This window comes from Pagrus pagrus (genome assembly GCF_965226575.1).
Source record: "Pagrus pagrus genome assembly, chromosome: 1".
Classification (NCBI taxonomy): Eukaryota; Metazoa; Chordata; class Actinopteri; order Spariformes; family Sparidae; genus Pagrus; species Pagrus pagrus.
Genome location: NC_140185.1, coordinates 17,251,458 through 17,272,576, shown reverse-complemented (window position 1 = coordinate 17,272,576; position 21,119 = coordinate 17,251,458). Strand labels below are relative to the sequence as shown.

Sequence of the window (21,119 nt, the reverse complement as noted above, 5' to 3'; positions counted from 1 at the left end):
AGCTTTATTATTTATTGCGTTGTCGTTTATACTTGCATCATCATCAGTATGCTCTGCTGCAGACTGCATGACTCCAGGCCATCAGACTGAGACGGTTCAAACCGTAATAAAAGGTCGTTATGACAGGATGAAAAGGATATTAAACAGTCATCATCACCGACACTATCACATGCATGGTAAATAACTTTTTGACTTTTCCACAGCAGTGGACGGCAGTAAGTGAAAATGTGGTCATTAAGCGGGTGATTTAACGCCAAAATACCTTTAAAATTGCATTTAAAAATACATGCCATTAAAATATGAAACTTGTATCACAACTCTGTCTCGAAAAAGACTCACCCTGGAGTCGTTTAATTCACTGTTCCCACCACGTTTAGCCCCGTTCAGAGCTGTCATTAAGCCAACAGGCATCCTCGCTCCCGAGACACAGCACGACCGCGCTTGGGAGTTCACGCACACAGCTGTGACGTCACCATTGAAAATGAGACTTTGGGGGGGCTTTTCTGGCCTTTAGAAAACTTTTTGACGGTTTAAAAGTCCATGACTTAAAAAAATGGAATACAAAGATTAGCAATTAACAGTGGTGACAGCTGGAGGTGTCCTGAGAACAGTTTTACAGGCTTCTCTTTTACTATTACGGCTTATGGGAAAAATGCTTTCTGGGCCCCATGGGATTTTTTGTTGCAATACCGCGAGTGGCCACTGGAAAAAATCGGCGTGCCTGCTGAGAGGCGTCGTCATATCCAGGTTATATTATAGATCCATGGTGCCAATACATCTTAGTCAGGCTCCATTTTAAAAGTATGGTGGCAGAGTAGCTGAAAGTACAGTTTGCTCAAACTGCTCATGTTAACTGCAAGACTGCCATGCATTGATTAAAAGGGTCTAACATTATGCAACAAGATCCAGAATAAAGTCACAAAAATCCATCAGATGGAGTTTAAAGGTTTATTTAACACAAACAGCATTAGTTTGACATGTTACATGTACAACATAACTGTACAACTTGGATGAATTCTGTTCAGACAAATGCTGCTAGCAGATAAAATTTTTAAAAAGTTGCCAGTGATCAGATAGGGCAAACTAAGTGCAAACATTTGAGGAGGTTTGTTTGGCATCAGGGGGAAGAGAAAATGTTCCACTGGTCCAAATCTCCATCAGGCCTTCGCAGTGTCTCACTTATTTGCTGCAAGAAAATGAAAAAACTATTAAGGACGCACCACAGCATTCGAATGTCACAAAAACAGTAATTCTGCAACAAGCACTTTAGCCTCCAGATCTTAAGATACAGCAAGTAAATGGAAACATGCTTTAATAAGCTGCATTATTTACTCATGCAAAAATTAGCACAGTACAGAAATAAACTTCAAAATTTAGTGGGTGATGTAAAAATATCCATAGGTCAGACTAAAAATGTGATCTGGGAAAGCTTGCATGTATTCCTCAATTCAATCTGTGCTGCTATAGAATTTAGCAGTCAGAAAGCACGAGGAAAGCTCAGTTTAGCATCTCTATGCAAACCCAAAAGCCAATAATGCCTGCTCCAGGTCTATCAGTGGATGCAAGTTCACTACAACTAAAGACATTTCATGTGCTCACCTTTAAAGATAAGTTCTGACCACAACTTCTCAACGGTGTCAGTTAGATCTGCTGCAGTATCCTCTCCAGGTTCATCTCTCCAAACAAACCTTGAGACTGGAAAATGGAGAAAACATTTACACTTTACAGTATGGCACATGTGATTTATGCACCAATTAAAAATGGTTTCACAGTTCAGATGTTTATCTGGAATTACAAGTTTCAGACATTGTTTTGGATTTATCCTCCCCGATTCAATCTGAGACGCCACGGAAAAGAGGCGGGCAGAAAGCGCAGGGACATTTAATATTGCATCTGAAATAGTAAAACCCAGGATATCTCACACCAGAGAGCCCAGGCTGTCAAAGATGCAGCTACTGGTCAAGGTAAAACATTATACTCAAGTATACATCCTGACATCAGAAACATTTTACATACATTTTTACACAGCACTGGATCCAGATGGTCGGCGTCCTCTCCTTTCTCGGACACATTTTTCCAGTAATCATACCGCCATGGCAGACTGTCACGTTACATCAGCACCATCATCTGTGGGACTTTGTCAGAACTGGTAAACAGCCATCATCCTCCTCCATCTGGCTCATACAGGTGTCCACCACATGGCATCTGATCTGCTAGGAAAAAGTGCAAGAGAAAAGCCATTATTTGCCAGAGAAGCAGATAGTTTTATATGCTGCAACTACACAGTGCCCTTTCAAAGTAAGGTTTCTCAAGCCAAATCTGCATTTCTGACATTACATTTAGAAAACACAGCTATGGGGCAAACTATTGCAGTTCAGCATCTCTGTGCAGTAAATCAAGTGTTTTATCTGCCATCAGATAGGTGAATAAATACTTTATTTAATCAGGAAGTCGTATTGAGCTCTGGATCTCATTAACAAGCAAGACCCGAGTACAGAATAAAGAAATTAAAATGGTATAAACACGTCCTCAGACCAGGATTAAACAATCCTTTATATTATGACATACTACTAACATGCTATGCTACGTCACTGAATACAACCACGTATTGAAATGATAAACAAGTCAATATATCCTTGACGGAAGCTTGTTTTATGTGAAGTGAATGCGTATTTTGGGCTCACAAGGCTAAATTAAGGTCAGTTACAGCAGTATAAAAAACTATGACAGTTAAGGCAACACATTGCTCACGGAGTGAAATCATCCAAGCCATTTAAGATGGCTAGTATCAAGATAATACACCAACTATCACGTCGATGTTAGTTAACCGTGATATTATGATCGCTGCAAAACTCAACTTAGCACTACCGTTAGCTGGCTACATGAGGGCATGCTAGCAATGAGGCATATCCGGTGCCATGCTAACTCTGGTATGCCTGTTGGAGATGTGCTCCCCTTCCCCGAAAAACCCTTCGGAACCGGGCCATATTTCGTCGTCGTTAATTTAACTTCGCCGATTCAATCATTACGAGAGCTAACTTTGCTGTGGTATCCTCGAAAGTGAACTATGAAACCGATTCAGACGGTGATTAAAAAAAAAAAAAAATGGCACCAACACGTGTCAACAGATTGAGATTTTAAACTAAAACTTCAAACGCTCCGTTAACTTTTCTTTCTCTTAACAGTACGCGACGTTATATACTTACAACAGAGCTCGCCGGTGTTGAAGACTGGACCGCTGCAGTTGTTTTGCATTGTTAGAGATTGTTTTCTGAGCCTCCGCTCCCACTGAGAGCGCAGCTGCTGAAAGGACCGCTGAGAGAGGAGCAACCGTTTAAATAGGTTCTGGCTCATTTCCGCCCCCTTCAGGACGGACAGGGAACTTCACATTGTCGCCCCCTGGTGTTCACAGGTGGACATGTCTCGTTATGTTCAAGATGACATAAAATAGTCCTCAGTCCCACACCAGGGAAATTAGCTTTATTACAGAAGAGAGCATCAATTAGAAATAGTAATAATAAAATAGTAAAAGCAAAACTTCAAAGATATTTACATTAATTGTAAGTGTAAGTGCACTGGATGAAACCTTTCCCCAAGTGAAACCATTTTCATATCCAGATTCAATTTATTTTTAATAAGGCTGGGTTGCGATTAAATTTGGCCTATGTTGTCTTCTTGGTCTAACTGATATTTTGACAGAGAATCAGAATCTGAACATTTGTAATGGTCAATCATGTGTACACATTCAAGGTTTTTCCATAAATATCAATGTTGCACACAGTTCTGATAATGATTTCCAGGAGGACAGATAGAAATTGACATACATCTAAAAAATAAAGACAATAAAGCAAATATAAACCTAAACATGTAACTTTAATGTGGGATACATATAAAATGGATGTTTGTAAAAAAGGTGAAAATAGTTGGAGGCAGAGTGCAGAGAGTGGTGGAATAAATACTGACAGAGGTTAATGTGACAGGTCACTTTAAATTAAGTATATGTACATTATATCCTTGTATAAATGCAGTAAAACAATGTGCTTGGATTTATATTTGACAATGATCAGGATTTTTACAATATAAATATAAAATGGGTCATATAAATAATCATTTGTAGGTAATGACACATAATGACATGCAGGGATTTTAACCCTCATGCAACTGATGACACATTTTATGTTTTTTTTTTTTTCAACTTTCATTTTTGGATTATTTTTTGCTGTATTAATGCATATTGCATACATTTTGGCAAAGATGTTTGTTTGTTTTCATTTCAACCAGAGCTCATATAATATGTTTACAATATACTGTGTATATTACAGACAGACAGCTAAAACTGTTGGATATATTATGAACCATTAAAACCCATTAAAACATTTTTCCCCATCTCACTGTCATTACAGCACACAATCATGCATCCCATGTCATCAGACTGTCATTGTGTGGTCCTGGATGAGTTCTTGTAATTTTTACTATTTTTCACTGGATAGGTAATTTTACCTGTATATTTTCAACTGCATGCTATTTCCTTTGTGTCCTATAGGGGGCTTTGATAATAAATAATAATAAACTCATATATATATAGCACCTGTAAAAACAGAGTTTACAAAGTGCTTTGACAATCAAGCAAACGCAGGAAACACAGGAAGACAATATTACAGAATAAACACCCAACAAACACAAGGAAGTCTAGACGAAGGTGAATTAAAACAAGAGGAAAATGTAAAAACACTAAAAGTCAATATGAGTCATTACAAGTAAAATGATTACAATTGATAGAACAGGCAAAATCACAGAAAAGGAGGAGAGAGAGAAGAAAATAAACAAATAAATAAATAGTAAAATAGAAATAAAAGAATAAAATCAATAAAGAACAATTAGAGGAGACTACATTTAGTACAAAAAAAGTTCCAGAAATATTGAAATCAACTTATTTTGTCATTTAACAAAACAGTGGTGTCATGTAAACAAACTAGTATTTAAAGGGTTCAAATCCTGAAAGCGACTGAATATTTGTTAATAATTGTCAGCACTGGTGTTGGTTGAAATATGTAACCCAGAAAATAATATTAATATATAATATTTTTTATGGAAGTTTTCTGACATGGAACATTTTTTATACTAAGTATAAACTATTTAGTATTTATTTAAATCTTATTTTTTAATTTTCAGTTGCTCGAGGGTTAAATATGCTGCAGTCAATTTCAGCTAACGTTATGTAAAGTAGTCAACACGGGTTCAACACAGATTTTTTATTTATTTATTTATTTAGTAGGTAATTAGGCCCGTTATTCGTGGTGTTGTGGTTGCACGATGATATAAATAAAGAAGTTCAAAAGAAAAATAGCCCACACTTGTAGGTTAAGGGAAGACAACGGGTGAAGATCAACATGAAATCATTAAGCACACATCAAATGTGGAGCATATGGCAAACACGCGCGTGCACGAGGCGCGCGCCCGACTCTTCCCCCAGCCCTGCGTGAGTTGACTGAGGAGCTGCAGCACTTCTTAATTGGACTCCATCGAGTTTAAATGGTTCCTCCTCCATCAGCTTCCTGTGGATTTATGTGACGACACGCAGGCATCAAAGGAGACTTGAGAGCAGGTAACTTCAAGCTCCATCGTGTTTTTATGTGTGATTACCCTTTTGTGTGATGCTTAATTTAAAGAAATGACTCATTTTAAAAAAAAAAGACTAATCATTCTCTCAAAAAACATCAATTCATTCTGGTTACCCAGCAGCTGAATTAAGAGCTAACAGGGGGAATTAATGGTGCCTGAAATAATGTGTTCCTAATTCAAATTAACATTTTGCTTTGTCTTCCACAGGCGGTCGACAGTGAAGCAACAGCCCAGCTATGTTCAGAGCAGTGTTTGGAAACAAGAAGGAGGGAGGAGGAAAGCGAGGAGACAAGAAGAGCCACAGGCACCAAGGTAAGAGGAAACACTACCTGTGTAACAAAACTGTGGGATGTCAGCACTGTAATGAGCCAATATTGCACCTTTGGGCTTATATCTTAAAGAGATTTATCCCAGTTTTTATCATGTGGATGCTTTCTCTTTTTGTATCACAGTGCTGTATATTCACTAGCTCTTGCATTATTTGATGGCAATATTCAGGTTCTCTCCTCTCCCGTGATTTAAGTAGAGCCATTTCAATTAGCCTAATTCATCAGCCTGTTCTGTCCTTCACACAGTGTCCCGCTGCTTGCATTTAAAGTGTGTCAGGAGAAGTTAGAGTGGGTTAGGCAAACATCCTGACCTACTAAAAAACATACTGAATTTCACAAGAATTTATGAGTGGGCGACAACTAAATGAGAGGAGTCTGCAGCCTTATTATGAATGTGTTTAGTCTGTTGTACACAAACTGCACGTTCGGTTGTCATATTGTGAAAAGTGAACAGAGCTGGAACATCTTGCTGTTCAGATGAAGCAAAGGAGATTGCGTTCCTCGCAGGGTGAACTTGACAACTTTGCTGCAGTACAGAGGAGATCTCAGACTGCGCAGTGGAGATAGATGAACATGAGTAGAGCTCAGTATTAGAGCAACCATGTTGCCCATTAATATTTAATAATTTGCTGCTCTGGGACGCAAGAACGGAGAGGATGATAGAGAACTGTGTCAGTCTCATTAAAGTGATATAGTATGTTTACAGGGTGGCTCTGATCATTAGCAAAGAGATATCACTTCTCCTCAAGAGCTTATCGTGAAAGGTTTCAAGGCAATGATCTTTCCATGCATGGCCCTCAACAACATATCGTTTGAATTTGTAATGTTAGATGGTGGACCTCTTAATCCTGGTTTTGCTCAACAGAAACAGACTCATTTAAGGAACCGCAAAGTGAATGGCTGAATTATACCACAGGGGAAACTACTGCAATCTGGTGTGACCATTATAAGTGGCAGTAAGGTCTCTATAATCACCTGGCTTTGTGAGTTCTCATGCATAATGTTTATTTGAGGGTGCAGGATGAGGCTTAATGGCTGCAATACGAGTGGACATTAAAATGATTCAGATATTGAATTGAAATATAAGTGTAGCCTCTTTATTGAGTGTGATCCCATTCCTTTAAATAGATGTTCTGGCATTGCCGACTTTCCATTACCTCATTCAGCAAAATGCCTCCAAGACAAGATACGTTTGCTCTGTCGCAGCCTTATGTGACACATATTTTTAAACAGCTCTCACTGTGATATGTTAAATCTGTTCTGTTGAAACAACTCGGCCTTTTGAACTCTACTGATTATGTTTTTTTTAAGCTGAACACCTTCCCTTCTGTATCTTTCCTTCTCACTCCCATCATTCCCAGGTGCAGGTGGCGAGGTGTACACCCACAGCACCTTGCAGAGGAGCAGCGGCGGACACGGCACGCGCTTCCAAGACCATGACAGCGGCTACACCGACAGCCCAGTAAAACTGATGAGACTGACCAAGGGTGTGTCCATTTCTTTGCCGTCCTCCCCTCTTCTCCCTCGCCAGGCTGACATAGTCCCCTCCCAGTCGTGCGTCAAGTTCACAGGTGGGTTCAATTGAAATAAAAACAAAGCATGGTCTCATTACGTGAAGCAGAGAGTGACGAGAAGCTGTGCATCAGGGAATAGATGCAAAAATAGCAGAACGCTTTCATGGGTTTGCCTTGATTAGCAGAGAGCTTCTGTGCGTTCAGCTGTTCCATACATGTGACAGCAAATACAAGAGCATACAGACTGTGCCCCCCCGGGCCCAAAACCATGTGACAGATTGTCAGAGTAAATGATTGAACAAGATAACTTAAGGCAAGGAACCCAAATTAGGTAGGTCCATTTTTGAAACATTTTATTAGTTTAGATCCATAAAGACATGATCAAAGATAACTTATCATGATAAAAAATCATGCTCAAGGTCCACTCACGAGTTTTTGTGCTTTCAGCTTTTTTTTTGTGCCTCATCTGTACTAAAATAATCTTTATTGGCAGGTTTCTCAAAGCAAAGTGCTGTCATATGCATTGTAGGTAATAGATGTAGCGATGCAAGTGTGTCATGTATTGCTCATGTTTCATGTCAGGTTTCTACAATCAACTGTCCAGTAAACTCAGAATGACAAAAAAAAAAAAGAATCAGGTCTGCAAAAAAATAATTACTCTAATCCTTCATCATTAAAAGAAATCCACAATGAATAAATATGCAAATATAGTTCATTTAAAAAGTATTAACTGATCAACAGAAAATGTCCCCTACTTCATTAAAAAAGTCTATTCTCAGTGTATGTCCTCTGGAGTATTCAGATTAACATGTCACACTTGGGTAAGTTGAATACTGGATGAGGATTTGTCTCCAAACTAGTTGTGATATCATGAAATCATACTTGTTAATGTTAAGATAAGACAAGATAAGATAAGACGTACCTTTATTGAGCCCCTGAAGGAGAAATTAATTTCACACACCAGCACAAGGGAACAAACAGTGTGCAAACACAGAAAAACGTAGCAGCGCGAGGAAGTAATTTACTAAGAGAAAAATCTAATAAAAAAAAAAAAATATACTCAAATAAATAAGATAAAAAAGAACAGAAATGCTTAATACAATAGATTGATCTGTGTGCATATACCTGTGCAGTGTTCATGTAAATGTGCAATGATTACACTTGTTAAAGTCAGATTAAAGATGAGTACGGAGGGACTTCCCCGTGAGGAGATGAGTGTGAAAAAACTGCCTTCTGATGTCACAATCTGCACATACATCATCCTACACAGTGACGGTTAAAGGTAATATATATGACTGTAAGCAAAACACAACTTTGAGTGGAGGGGACTTTAAAAATGTCTTTTCTGAATGGATTTTATAGCATCTTTTATTAGAAAATGGGTCAAATTTAGCATGTTCTACAGTGTACATACTGCTTCTTGAATATTTTATAACTTAATCAAACTGGCACATTTTTGCCATGTCTATGCGCACATTACTAGTTGAAACAATAAAATTCACACGATGAAGATGTTATCTGCTGTTTTAATAAGTTTTGTGACAAATAAACAAAAACAAAGTTGAACATGCATTTTAAGGAAATGTGAGTTATTGTAAAATGTTCTATATTTTCTTAAACAAAAAGTGTAATACTTTAAGTTCTGTAATCATGTAAAGTAAATAATTGTTGTATGGAAAGAAAACAAACTCCATGTTTACCTGGGGGAGGCCTCCTTTTAAAGGAAGCACTAGGTGGCAGTGTCCTGCAGCAAGTCCAGCCATTCAGAAAATGTGCTCTTACATTTCATCGCATGCAGCACTGCCTCGTCTTTCCCCCCCAGTACACAGAACGAACATGACGAGGAAATTTACAGCAAGTAAAAATATACACTGTCATGGTGTCTTATATTTTCAGTAGTCATGCAAAATCAGATATCAAGCTGCATGTTAGACTGTTTCTGAGTCTATCCACACTCATGACTCAAACACCGAATAACCTTGAGTGTAAAAATTCAGTACATCTGAGTGTTCGCAAACATCTCGTCCCTGTGAAATGATCTCCAATCCTAAAGAATCTGTGCTTCCAAGAACCCTCAGATGTTGTTGCATAAATTGAGACACACCCACACACATCAATATGAGTGCACCGCTGTCCCTGCCATCTCACACACACACACACGCACACACAAACACACACACATTAGCAATGTTAATATATTATAGATAAACACCCACGGTACAGTGAATATTGTACTGTTTGCATGCGTGGCTTGCACTCTGTACATACTGCTTTATACTCCTGGGACACAATTCAAATTCTGCACCACAGATCTCATCTGGGGAGGCTTAATCTCTCTCTCTCTCTCTCTCTCTCTCTCTCTCTCTCTCTCTCTCTCTCTCTCTCTCACTTTCTTTCATATCCATCCTTATCTCCTCCCTCAATCCCTCCCTCCCACCCACCCTGCCTGCTCACCCTCCCTCTCCCTTTCTCCCTCTATGCTGTGGCCAAAGGACGGGTAAGGAGGCTGGAGTATGTGGATGGCTCTTCCAGTGTGCGAGAACCTCCTGTCTTTGCCTCGTGCCGTGGCAAGGCAGACTACAGAGGTGAGAACGGGAGCGTGTTGGCGTGTGTTTAGCATCATGTCTGTTTATCCAGGTATTGATCAGGGAAGCTGAGTGAGAATGAATCGGGGTGGAGGTGATGAGAGGAGAATGAAGGATGAGATATTGGAGAAAGTCAGTGTGTGGTTGTGTTTAAATTACAGCTAAAAGGCTTGACAGTAAGTTTTTGCTTTCAGATGTGTGTGTGATGTGTGTGTAATCCTCAGTGTATTATTCAGAGCGGATTTGTTTTATCACAGTTTCTCCTGAGTCTCTGTCCTGACTTATCTGCATGCTGCTTGTATAGTTATAGTTAGATTAAAGCAGTAATGGTGTAAATACCCTCATCTCAGCCAGCTCTCATTGTGTTTGTGACCAGAGGGCTACCCTTAGGCTAAACACATTTTATGAAGCATCTTCCATCCCGGTTGCCAGGCACCTCTCAGCTTCCCGTTTCCAATGGCAACTGCTAGGTGGTTTGATGAATAGTACTGGACATTCAGTTTGTCCTCATGTTGCTCCAGATTGGATCTCAGTGGTCTGCTGACAAAATGCAAAGTTTTCCCTCCCCCCCTCTCTCTCAAACACACATCCACCCTTCCTTACCCAAGTCTTCAGCAGCTCTACAAGCTGTGAAGTGAAAAGAGTATTGACAAAGACTATCACTGGGGCGCTGTGTGGAACAAAAGTTGCCAGGCTCGGCTCTCAAAATTGACCTTGATCCTCTCAAGGCTAGGCTTATGTTCTCACACAATTGAATGTGAGAGCTATGTGATGCAGTACCTTTCAAAGGAGAGCGTGATCCAGCAAGACGGAATGAGAAAGAAGCAGTGGAGGGAGTGCGAAAATGAATGTGATGTCTGAACGCAAAGATGTTTGTGAGGAGGAGTGAGCTGTTCCTGTAATCCATGATGTCCTGTCATCCTGTTAATATGCCTACTCAATATGCATGTTACTCAGCTGATAACAGTACATAGGTGAGGCGTGAGAATGGAGAAATGTATTGCTCAGCTGGTTAAAGCACAGAGATGCTACAGCCTTGCTCTGCAGAGGTGAGCGTGGAGGAGCCGGGGTTGGAGGTCAAAGCACCAGGGAGCCTTAAACAGTGATAAATGAATGCAGCACATGGCCTGTGTCAGCCAATCTCTCCTGGAGCAACAACGAAGGCAGAGCCAAGGCACTCCTTCTTTCTGCTCCGGAGTCGACACCGAGCTCATTGAAATTCACAACCCGTCTCTTAACCGGGAGCACCTGGCAGGCGTGTGCACAGGCAAACTCACAACCTCACACAACCTCTCGCTGCTGCCTCAACCAGGGACTGGAAAGCCACTGTCTGTGAATTCGTAATCAGGGCAGCTGGAGCTGTGCTGACCTGTGGATGCAGACATTTCTCTCAGTCCACTGGCGATGCTGTTGGGTGGGAACCTTCTGAGCGAGCTGAGCTGAAACGAGAGCGTCAGTTAGATGACGGTATCATCTGGCTAGCCGTGTTTCTGTTTGCTTGTTAAGGTGTGTGTCCTAAATGTGCGTGTCTTCCAGATCTCCACGTGGAGCCCCAGCCGGGCTCCTCCCTTTCTACCCAGGAACTGATGACCAGACTATGCTTCTTATTGGGAGAAGTAACACCCGGCACTGCTAGCTCCCCTATGGAGGACAGGAGGGAAAAGAAGGTAGGGCAGCATATTGATTTAGTGGCCCTTTGCTGTCATGTCATATAAAAAGATGATGGATGGTTTATGAAACGACCTTCTGTCTTCAGCCCTCACATTGCCATCGGGATCTTAGTTTCCTTTTCAAACATTTAAACATCACCTACTAAAGATTAGTTGATTGTGTTCTGAAAATGAAGTTGTGTCCAAGGAAATACTGTGTTAAATACTGTGTGCGCTACGAGCACTCAAGTCCCCCTTGGAGAAATGGATCAATATGTATCCGAAACATTATAAACTGGTGTTGCTATGCCTCCGCAGGGCTCCTTTTCTGTACTCGGTGCCCTATTAGTTTAACCTGTATGAGGGTTATTGTATGCGCTTACGTCTCTCCATCTCTATGCCTTTGTGTTGCTCAGCCATGGCCCATTTTCTCAGCCTCATTCCACCACCTGAGCTCCAGATTCAGTCAGTTTCACAGAGATAGCGACTCTCATATGAGGAATGTGGGTTGTCCTGGCTAAGATAGATGAGGCTCTGGTATAAAGGGAATAACAGTGAGCTGTTTCAACTCTGCTGCCTCGTCTCCCTACAGTCTCTGCGTTGCAGAAATATTGCATCAGTAATGAGGAGACCTGAAATGCACGTGATCAAACTACAAGGATCAGGAATACAAAATAAATACTACCTGTTATTCTTAGAAAATGTGCATTTATTTACACAAATCTCTTGATGTTGTGAAATGAATGTGTAATAAATACTAGAGCCTTTATTTTTGGGTCAATGCCAATACTGATGATAGGACGTTAAACATCCTGATATTGATATATTGGCTGATATACACATATATTATTACAATGATCATTTAAAATGTGGTTATCAAACACTTGTAACAAAGATGTACCAGAGGCAGGATATTTTTAATTGACTTTATTGTCTCAAATGACACCAGAACACTAAGACAGTAAACTTGCTCGGAAATTATTAATTATAAATAAAGGGCCCGTGTCCACATAGTGTTTCTTTTTGGGCAGAAAAGTGCTGGCTGTGCGCTCAAGAGCGTTGAGATGAAGCATTTGTGTGCCGAGAGAAAAAACGGTGCACGTGCATCTTGTCTCTATGACAACAATATCTTGCCAACCGCCGGTATATGATCGACACTGTCTGTTTGTTTTTTATTTGACATCGGGACATCAGAGCAAGGAGGATGTGGGTGCATCCAGGCCAGGAAAAAGAAAATGAGTGGTGGTGACCTCACCAGCACCCTTTTTGAAAAGTTGAGATTTTTAACTGGAAGTGCTCGGAGCGGCAGCACAAAAAGGGCGGTCGCCTGCTGCAGCAGACGCTCGCTCCTCATTGGGAACAATAAAAAAAAAATCTGGCGCTCAGAAAAAAAAGCAATGTGGACACAGGCCCTAACCCAAGAACTTTCTTTTGACATTATAATCTCTGGAAAAAGAATATTCGGTACTTAGACCTTCCTCAGGTTATCTGAGATAACAACAATATACGTTTTCAAAATGTTGTCAATAAACTTAATTGCAAGTGAAGTGGACAGTGTCTTTCCTACGCACCTGACGACCTTAAGGTGTGCAAAAGTGAATCTGGCGCTCAGAAAAAAAAGCAATGTGGACACAGGCCCTAACCCAAGAACTTTCTTTTGACATTATAATCTCTAAAAAAAGTCTTCATATCGGACAATTTATACACCAAGAACCATTTATGCTTAAGAACCTTTTCCTGCTGTTCAAGGTTCTTTGGGGAACTGAGTGCAAAAAAAGAGTTCTTTAAATCACACATTGCAGCACTGAAACCCTTTTTACATTAAAAGTATGTATAGCTGTCATTAATGGCTACTGACCCCTTACCTACTGGCAAACTTGTGGCTGTGCATGTAAATGAACTCCCGTGATCAAACGCTATTTCACGCCATCATCATTCAACTACATTTTTTGTTTGAATTATTTTGATTTGGGTGCGTGGTGCATTTAAGAGACATGGGTATACACTGAAATAAAAACAGCATATGTTTCTCTCTCTGTTATTATATAAAGGCTTCATAAAAGTATGTTTTTTTGCACAGCTACAAAATTATGTTGCGATATATTGTGTAGATGTACTTGCTAATATCTATACACCAGGTGTATATATACTTTACTCTTAAAACATGGACCTAGAAGGCTCTGCATCAATAGATGTGAGATGGAGCTCTGATAACAGATTGAAAAACCCTCTCAGCTTTTTCCATCCTGGCTCTTATTTGTGTAGTTGTTTTTCCATCGTGATGACTTACTGTGTTCAAAATCAATTTGTATTTTGCTTTGATGTAGAGCTTCACATGCAGTTGCTGCACATTGCTATCCGAAACACACACACACACAGTGCTAACTCCAAAAAGCAACTTAACACAGTAACACACACTGTAACGGTGCCTTCATCTAATGTCAGATTTCCCATTTCATGAGTCTCTGTATCCTCATTCAGGCAGTCTGATGCTGCTTGTGTGTTCATTTGATTTTTCATACTTAAAATACACCCTGGCAACTGTGAAAAAGGTTCATATTTCATTTCCGTCTCTGTGAAATCAGGCCTGTGTGGAACAGAAGAATGTGTGTACAGTGACTTTTGCAGTAAATGTCTATAGCGAGTGATTTACTTTTGAACACAGCCAGCTGTCATTATGAAAAAGTTGGAAAATGACAGCCAGGGCGGAAATAACTGGAATTATCATTTCATTTCCCATCTGTGTGCACACAAACACGCTCAGTCACAAACACACAGAAAAGTGTGCGTGAAGGCAAACACTGTCATGCAGAGTGGAGTAGTGCTAAGCGGGGTGACAACTGACGCTGTTAATTTACTACATTTTTCAAATAGAATAGTATCGCTTTGGGTGTGTTTCTGCCCGTTCTCTCCCTGTTCTCCTGGTGCAGAGTTGATCAGGTTGAGTCTGTGTGTATGTCTCAAAGGGACAGTTCACCCAAAATGAAAATTACCTGTAGGACTATTTATTCACCTAGGTTATAGTGTGAGTTGCTGAGTTTTGGAGGTAGAGATGTCTGCCTTCCCTCGAATATAACTCAACTAGACTGCACTTGGCATGTGGTGCTCAAAACACCAAAAAATACATTTGAAAGACTCAACAGGAATGTCCCTTTCTAAAAAGATTAGTGAACCGGTTACTCAGAATAATCCATAGACCTTGATGTTAGAAGTCTCATGCCGAGGAGGACGCCATTAAAGTTTACATACCGCACTGTCATGAGCATGAGCCTCTCATCCATGAGTCGATCGATGCTTCCTTTTGTGCGATGATTCGGTTGGCAGGTGTAGTTTGGTAGAAAGACAATAGTTCCCACATGAAACTGCTCACAGCAACGTCTGTGGATTACCTTGAGTAATGGGGTCATGATATCTGGAAAGAGACATTGCTGCTGAGTGTTTCAAATCTATTTTCTTTGCCACTCTGAACATCACTTTTCCCCCTTTTTACAGCCTTTTGGAGTATTATATTATGCATATGAGTGTCTTTTCTGTATGTTGTAAGCATGTAAACATTTTTTACATGTGTGTCATTTCATCTCTTGTTATTTGACTGCTTCAGTAACTTTTTGTTTCACCTGGTATGTCATTATCTGGGTCATGTGCATGCCTCCTATTGGCTGTAGTCACCATATAGGTGGGGTGTTGTTTGTTTGGAGCCCTGATGAAGACTTAATGTTCGAAACATGTTGCCCTTTTCATGATTTAGCCACAACAATAAAGGGTTTTTAATATAACCTTCCTCGTTTCTTGATATTTTGTTTTCTGGAGTGCCTGCATTGCCTTTTGAATCATTTTTTTGCCACTTTGAGCACCACAAGCCGAATGCCATCTTGCTCATTTATATTCGGGAGAAAGCAGAAATCTCTACAGATGATGCCTCAAAACACTGCAACTAACATCAAAACCATCTAGATCGTCAAGTAGCACTACAGGTAGCAGGAAAAATATGTCTTTTTGATTTAGGGGTGAACCATCCCTTTATTTTTCTAACACTTAAACTTCTTGGTCACGTCTCACCCTCTTTCTGCTCTCCCTTTCTCAGTGTGACACCTCCGCTCAGGGGGGGAGTCCCAGCTCCACTCTGACCTGCAGCACTGCCTCCCCCTGTTCAGAGAGCCCCTCCTCCACCCTGAGCACCAGTGCTGGAGGCCAGACTTTGCCGCAGCCCTTAGCCTTACCTTCACCGCTCTGCAGCTCCAGCACCAGCCCCAGTGGAACCCTCTCCAGCCCCATACCCAGCCCTGCTCCTTGTCACACTCCTGGACCCTTCACTGGGAGCAGCCCTGTGCCTCCCTCTCAAAGCCCGACCTCCACCCTGGAGAGCAAGGATAGTGGAATCATAGGTGAGAGTTGCTGCTGTGTATTTGTTCGACATCCTGGCCGGTTTTTCAAATTATGTCTATCCACATTGTATGGGCTCTGATTGGTTTTCACACTAGGCGAAGCATGTCCAGCACAAAAGCCGAGCCATGCATCAGTGGAAGTAAAGAAGAAAAAAAAAAAGTGAGCTATAAAAACAGCAATGGCCTATTTAACTCAATGTGGAACCACTTACATTATCTGCAATCCCAAATCTGGCTGATGTCATTAAAATGCCACACCTTCCTTAGTGGTGATAGGAAGTTAGATGCCACATCACTCAAGTTGTAAGTCAAGTGCGGACCCCTACCCCACAGCTAGTTTGTCTGTGTAGCCTGTGCCACTTCAGCCTCAAGGCTTCAGCTCCCTCCTGTCAAAACTGGGACACTGCTGTCTTTGTTGCTTATGGGTCTGATTCTCCTAAAATAGGACACTTTTTTTCTCCCATAAATAGAGTTTGTATTTATAGTTACATACAAAAGTGCAAAGGGCACATCAAGTACAGTAAAACAAGATGATTGAGGAGGTTTGAGTGTGCAGCTGATAAAACAGTATTTTATTATTCATTGAGGTAATGTGATTTCTTGAAGTTGAAGGTAATGCTAAATTTTGGGCTTTTAGTCAGATAAATCTTTTGGCTGATATTGGCCTTTCACAGATATATCGTTGTTGTGTTATAGATATGTGCCGATATGAAATCTTTTTTAATATAGAAAAAGACACTTCTCATTTCTCATTATTAAATTCCCAGTGAACTTTACTGTTTCAGTGCAGTTATGTCATTTTGGACCATAAAGTTTAGTGTTAAACTGTAAAATATCCTGCCTTCATTAAATATGTATCGTTAACACATTAAAGTCTGCATTTATTCATTTATTCTGTGTGTTTGAGAATATTGGCGATTTATCAACATCAGAATTTTTTGTATTGGCGTTGGCCCCAAAACTCAAGTATCAGTCAGGCTCTAAAGAAAATACAACCAAGTTATGCATGCCATATGTTCTGTTCTTGGCTGTCTTCCCTAACCCATATTTTCTTGATTCGGCTCAGCAACCATCACCAGTTCCTCTGAGAATGAGGAGCGAAGCGCCTCCAGTGAGGTTCTGACGAAGGATGAAGGCCTGGGGGGCGGTGCTGGTATAATGGGCCACGCAAGCAAGGACCGCCATCCTGGGCCAACCAGGGACAATCTGACCGCCCAACCAGATGAGGCCTTACCTAGGACTGAGATCATGGAGCCCAGGACTCCTCCAGCACCGAAAAGACCACTCCCACAGCACCACCTACACAGCCTTTCCTCCCTCGTGATGCCCCGGCCAAATTCTGTGGCAGGTACGTTGACTTTTCTCATGCGGTCACCTATTGTTTTGTGATTACAAGAAGTAGTGCGGTGACCGTTCAAAACACGCTGTTCGGCACAGATTATCTGGTAATGTGCGGGGTTTACAGATCCAGTCTTAAGCCTCCTGAACTGCCCTTTTAATATAATATTGATATTCACCATTTAGAATCTGGATGATCTCATCGATACTTTCCGAACTGAATCGCAACAACTGATGAGGGAGGCATCCTGGAGCAGCTAAGGGTGTTGCCAGGCAATGATAAACATTCTAGCCCTTGAGGAGCGTGTTAGCTAGCATACTACTTTTGACAGAAACTTCTCACCAAACATCTCACCTCCAGTTCTTACTGAAGAATAGAAAATCTGTGTTGATCGCATCTCCCCACTCATCCAGGCTCGTTTAACCTTCTGCTTATGTTTTTTTCTCACCGCAACACCTTACTACAACAAGTTGTTGCAACATGCTTATCTCTATTTTGTTTACGTCCGCTTCCTCTTGAGCTCACGTGAGAGTAAATATGTGTGCTCTTAGCATCAGTCTGCAGAGCCATGAAGCCAGAGTGCTGAAGCCACGCCCCCACTGCTGTTTATTCAAGATTTACTAATATTCAACATGTCGCATGTCCAAATCCAAACAAATTTGACACTGCACTTCTGTGGGTCCTCAGCAACAAACCTGTCAAGTGAGAAGTAGATTGGATAAATGGTTCTCAAGATATGTGAGCAACAGACAGACAGACAGAGATTCCTTGCTTCATAGTTAGATAGTTTTGGGGTAAGACACTTCACTTTCTTTCCAAGAGTTTCTCATTTCTGTCAATTCAATATGAGACTGGAGCCAGCAATAGCTAAACTCAGCATACAGACTTGAAACAGCTAGCCTGGCTCGGTCCGAAGGGAACAAACTCGACCTACAAGCACCTCTAAAGCTAATTTATTTACAAGTTCAATTCTAGGAAGTCACTGCTCCCAGCCAGGAAATAGTCCCACTCGAACCCCTCCCCATAAAACCACTGTGTCATTTGCACACTTCCGTTTTTGTACGTATTAAACAAACGAGACTTAATGTTTTAATTAGTGAGCTATTGAGTGAGCTGCTAAAGCCTCCATTATTTCGGAGATGAAGAGGGTTAATGAAGGAATAAATGTGACAGCTGTGACCTGAGTGATTTATTAACAGACTGATAAATATTGACTGAATGACAAACTGATTGGATTGATTGTTGACTCGCCATTTTCCAGCTATTCATCCGATGCAGAGGAGAGCATAATTTGCAAGATCTCCGTGATGCAGAACCAAACTTCGTTGCACCATGTGCTGGTGCTCTACTTACCACTGAGGCTGGATACACACTGTGAGCAGTACCAGTTAAATGTCCTGGGAGGCCTCCAGTTGTCATAAAAATACCCCCCTCCCTCTCTAGTCACGATCTTTGCTGGTGCACTCGCCTCTTTTTCTTTCCTTAGATGTCAGTTCATTTGTGGTGGGAGCAAAAGAAGAGATTCCCTTAGGAGTGGATTCACAGTAACGCCTGCCAGTTTCTTCTGTCAGCTGGTGCTTTCATTTAGGCACTCTTGATGAAATTCAGAATAAAGATGAACAAGCCACAGAGTACTGTAGCCGCTAGAAATTTACTCTACATTAGACCATAGAGTGAGGCCATAAATACACATTATGATGCACATTAGGAGATAAAATTAAACTTTAATTATTCACAGATGGAAAAAGTAGTTGTTATAGCAGCAAAATTGTCAGGATGTAGTGAAGAATTTGCTCCAGTATTTTTTAATATCAAGCAAACACTATAGAAAATGTATGATATAATATGTTTAATGAAAATGTATTATGAACAATGCATCATGTATGCAAAACAGCAACATTAACAGCAGCACAACATCAAGAGCAAACAAATGAACTCAGAATATGTAGATTACAATCTGCGCATAGTCCATATATATTAATAAATGTAGAATTGCATATGTTCGGGTTTAATATAGCAATTAGTCACTGCATGTGCAATGTGCTTGTTCCTCACTGTCTGTGCTCATTAACATCTTTATAATCGCAATTTATTGAGTGCATGGGAGTAGCTCATGTTCTTTACGTTCCCTGAGATAAATGCTGATTGTCACAATCACAGGAATACAAAACGTAGTCAGAGACAGTTTAAAGAATCAGTACAAGTTACCTGCTTCATCACCCCCCTAGTGGGATGATATTGGGGCCATTTTGGCAGGAAGCATTGTGCAGTATGATGGCTGTCAGCAGAAAGAGCGCCTTCTCCTTTGTGAACAAGTCAGAGGCAGAAGCTGCGCAGTAGCTGCATCAGCTACAAACATGATGTTTAGTGTTGTTCGTGCTTTCACTTTGTTTTCCTGGTGTTAATCAGCGAGAGACCAAGGAGTCTTACACTAGGAGCCTTAAGATGATTCAGTAGCAGCCTGTTAAAGGTTTTTACTATGAGACGTTTCAGTGCCACTGGCCTCTAAGAGCACTGGAGTGTCCCATTTTTAATAATGAGACAATGCAAGAGGTTTTCCACAGTGGAGGGAGCATCTTCAAATTCAAGTTAAAGGAAATGTTATGCATTTTAGGAAATACGCTTAGAGTAAAGAGTTAGATGAGAGCATTGATACCACTCTTATGTTTTTCTTCCCCTAAGGAGGCTATGTTTTTGCCTGTGTCCATTTATTTAGTTGGTTGGTTTGTTAGTAGGATTACACAAAAACTATTGAATGGATTTCCACAAATCTTGGATGATGGATGGGTCTCAGCCCAGAATAGATCGTAATAACTTTTGGTGTGGTTCTGGATAAAGGGTCAGATCCAGAAGTTGTTTTCTCACTTTCTTTAACATTGTGAGATAGGGCATTTTTTTGTACATTTTACTAGGAATAATGCATGGATCTTGCTTAAACAAAACAACAACAAAAAAAACAAAAGAAAAACAGGCGTATTCAGATGGGTGGTATCTATGAGTAAGTACAGTTCGTACAGATCCAAAGAAATCTAAATTTAAATATGTTTTTTTAATGTATAGTATATTTGAATAGGCTTGATATAAAGGAGACTGTTGGGCCTTGGTGGACATATGTGCTTTACTGTGTGTCATTCTAGTTTAAGCCTGAAATTGACAAAGGTTGATCAGAAGTTGCTATTATTATTATTTTTTAGAAAATTATTCCCAGAGCTACCTCAGAATTGATATTCAGATTCATGGTTTTTATCACAAGAGGTAGTGAAATATTAACAGAACATTTGTGAATAAGCTTCATTCAGCTACCCAGTGAGGATTTTTCTTCATTGTGAGTACAGATATTGACACATTTTTCATGGGTGACACTGAAAAATATTCTTTACCGGCACAACAAAAGATAAGCAGCTTCATTTTCCTTTGGACATAACCAGGCTAGCTCTTCCCCCCTGTTTCCAGTCTTGTATAAGGATGTTGCCATATACTTGTCAAACAGATGTATGAATGGTATCAATCTTCTCATCTAACCCTAAATTTCACCAAATGCCGTACTGTTCCTGTATGGGTGAATAGGCACTAGGTGGGCTGCTCATGATTGAAGTGTTCTGTGGCGGATGTTATCAGGGATGCTGGGAGCTTGGTTCCAGTGCTGCGGAGTTGACCTTTAAACCAATGACGGATCAACAGGGGTTGTAGGATAAT

At 40.5% G+C, this 21,119-nt stretch overlaps 1 protein-coding gene and 1 long non-coding RNA gene across 3 annotated transcripts in view; one reads left to right on the top strand and one right to left on the bottom strand.

Moving 5' to 3' along the window:
- Positions 1-934: 934 nt before the first annotated feature.
- On the bottom strand, positions 935-3,333 carry LOC311271038. 2 transcript variants are annotated; one of them, XR_014624334.1, is made up of 4 exons: positions 3,207-3,333; positions 2,017-2,213; positions 1,600-1,695; positions 935-1,186 (listed from the first exon to the last, which is right to left on the bottom strand). It is a non-coding gene; the product is annotated as an uncharacterized lncRNA (long non-coding RNA). The 2 variants fall into 2 exon arrangements; XR_014624335.1 differs by having other exon boundaries at positions 2,017-2,210; positions 3,207-3,320.
- A 2,184-nt stretch (positions 3,334-5,517) lies between these two features.
- The window catches only part of LOC311258669 (protein TANC1-like), a 40,705-nt gene continuing 25,103 nt past the window's right edge, over positions 5,518-21,119 (top strand). Inside the window, exons 1-7 of the mRNA XM_084355165.1 lie at positions 5,518-5,605; positions 5,830-5,934; positions 7,313-7,522; positions 9,958-10,050; positions 11,587-11,717; positions 15,784-16,084; positions 17,151-17,432. Of these exons, the coding sequence (XP_084211291.1) occupies positions 5,859-5,934; positions 7,313-7,522; positions 9,958-10,050; positions 11,587-11,717; positions 15,784-16,084; positions 17,151-17,432 (1,093 nt within the window). The 5' untranslated portion in view covers positions 5,518-5,605; positions 5,830-5,858. The remainder of the gene's footprint in view (positions 5,606-5,829; positions 5,935-7,312; positions 7,523-9,957; positions 10,051-11,586; positions 11,718-15,783; positions 16,085-17,150; positions 17,433-21,119) is intronic.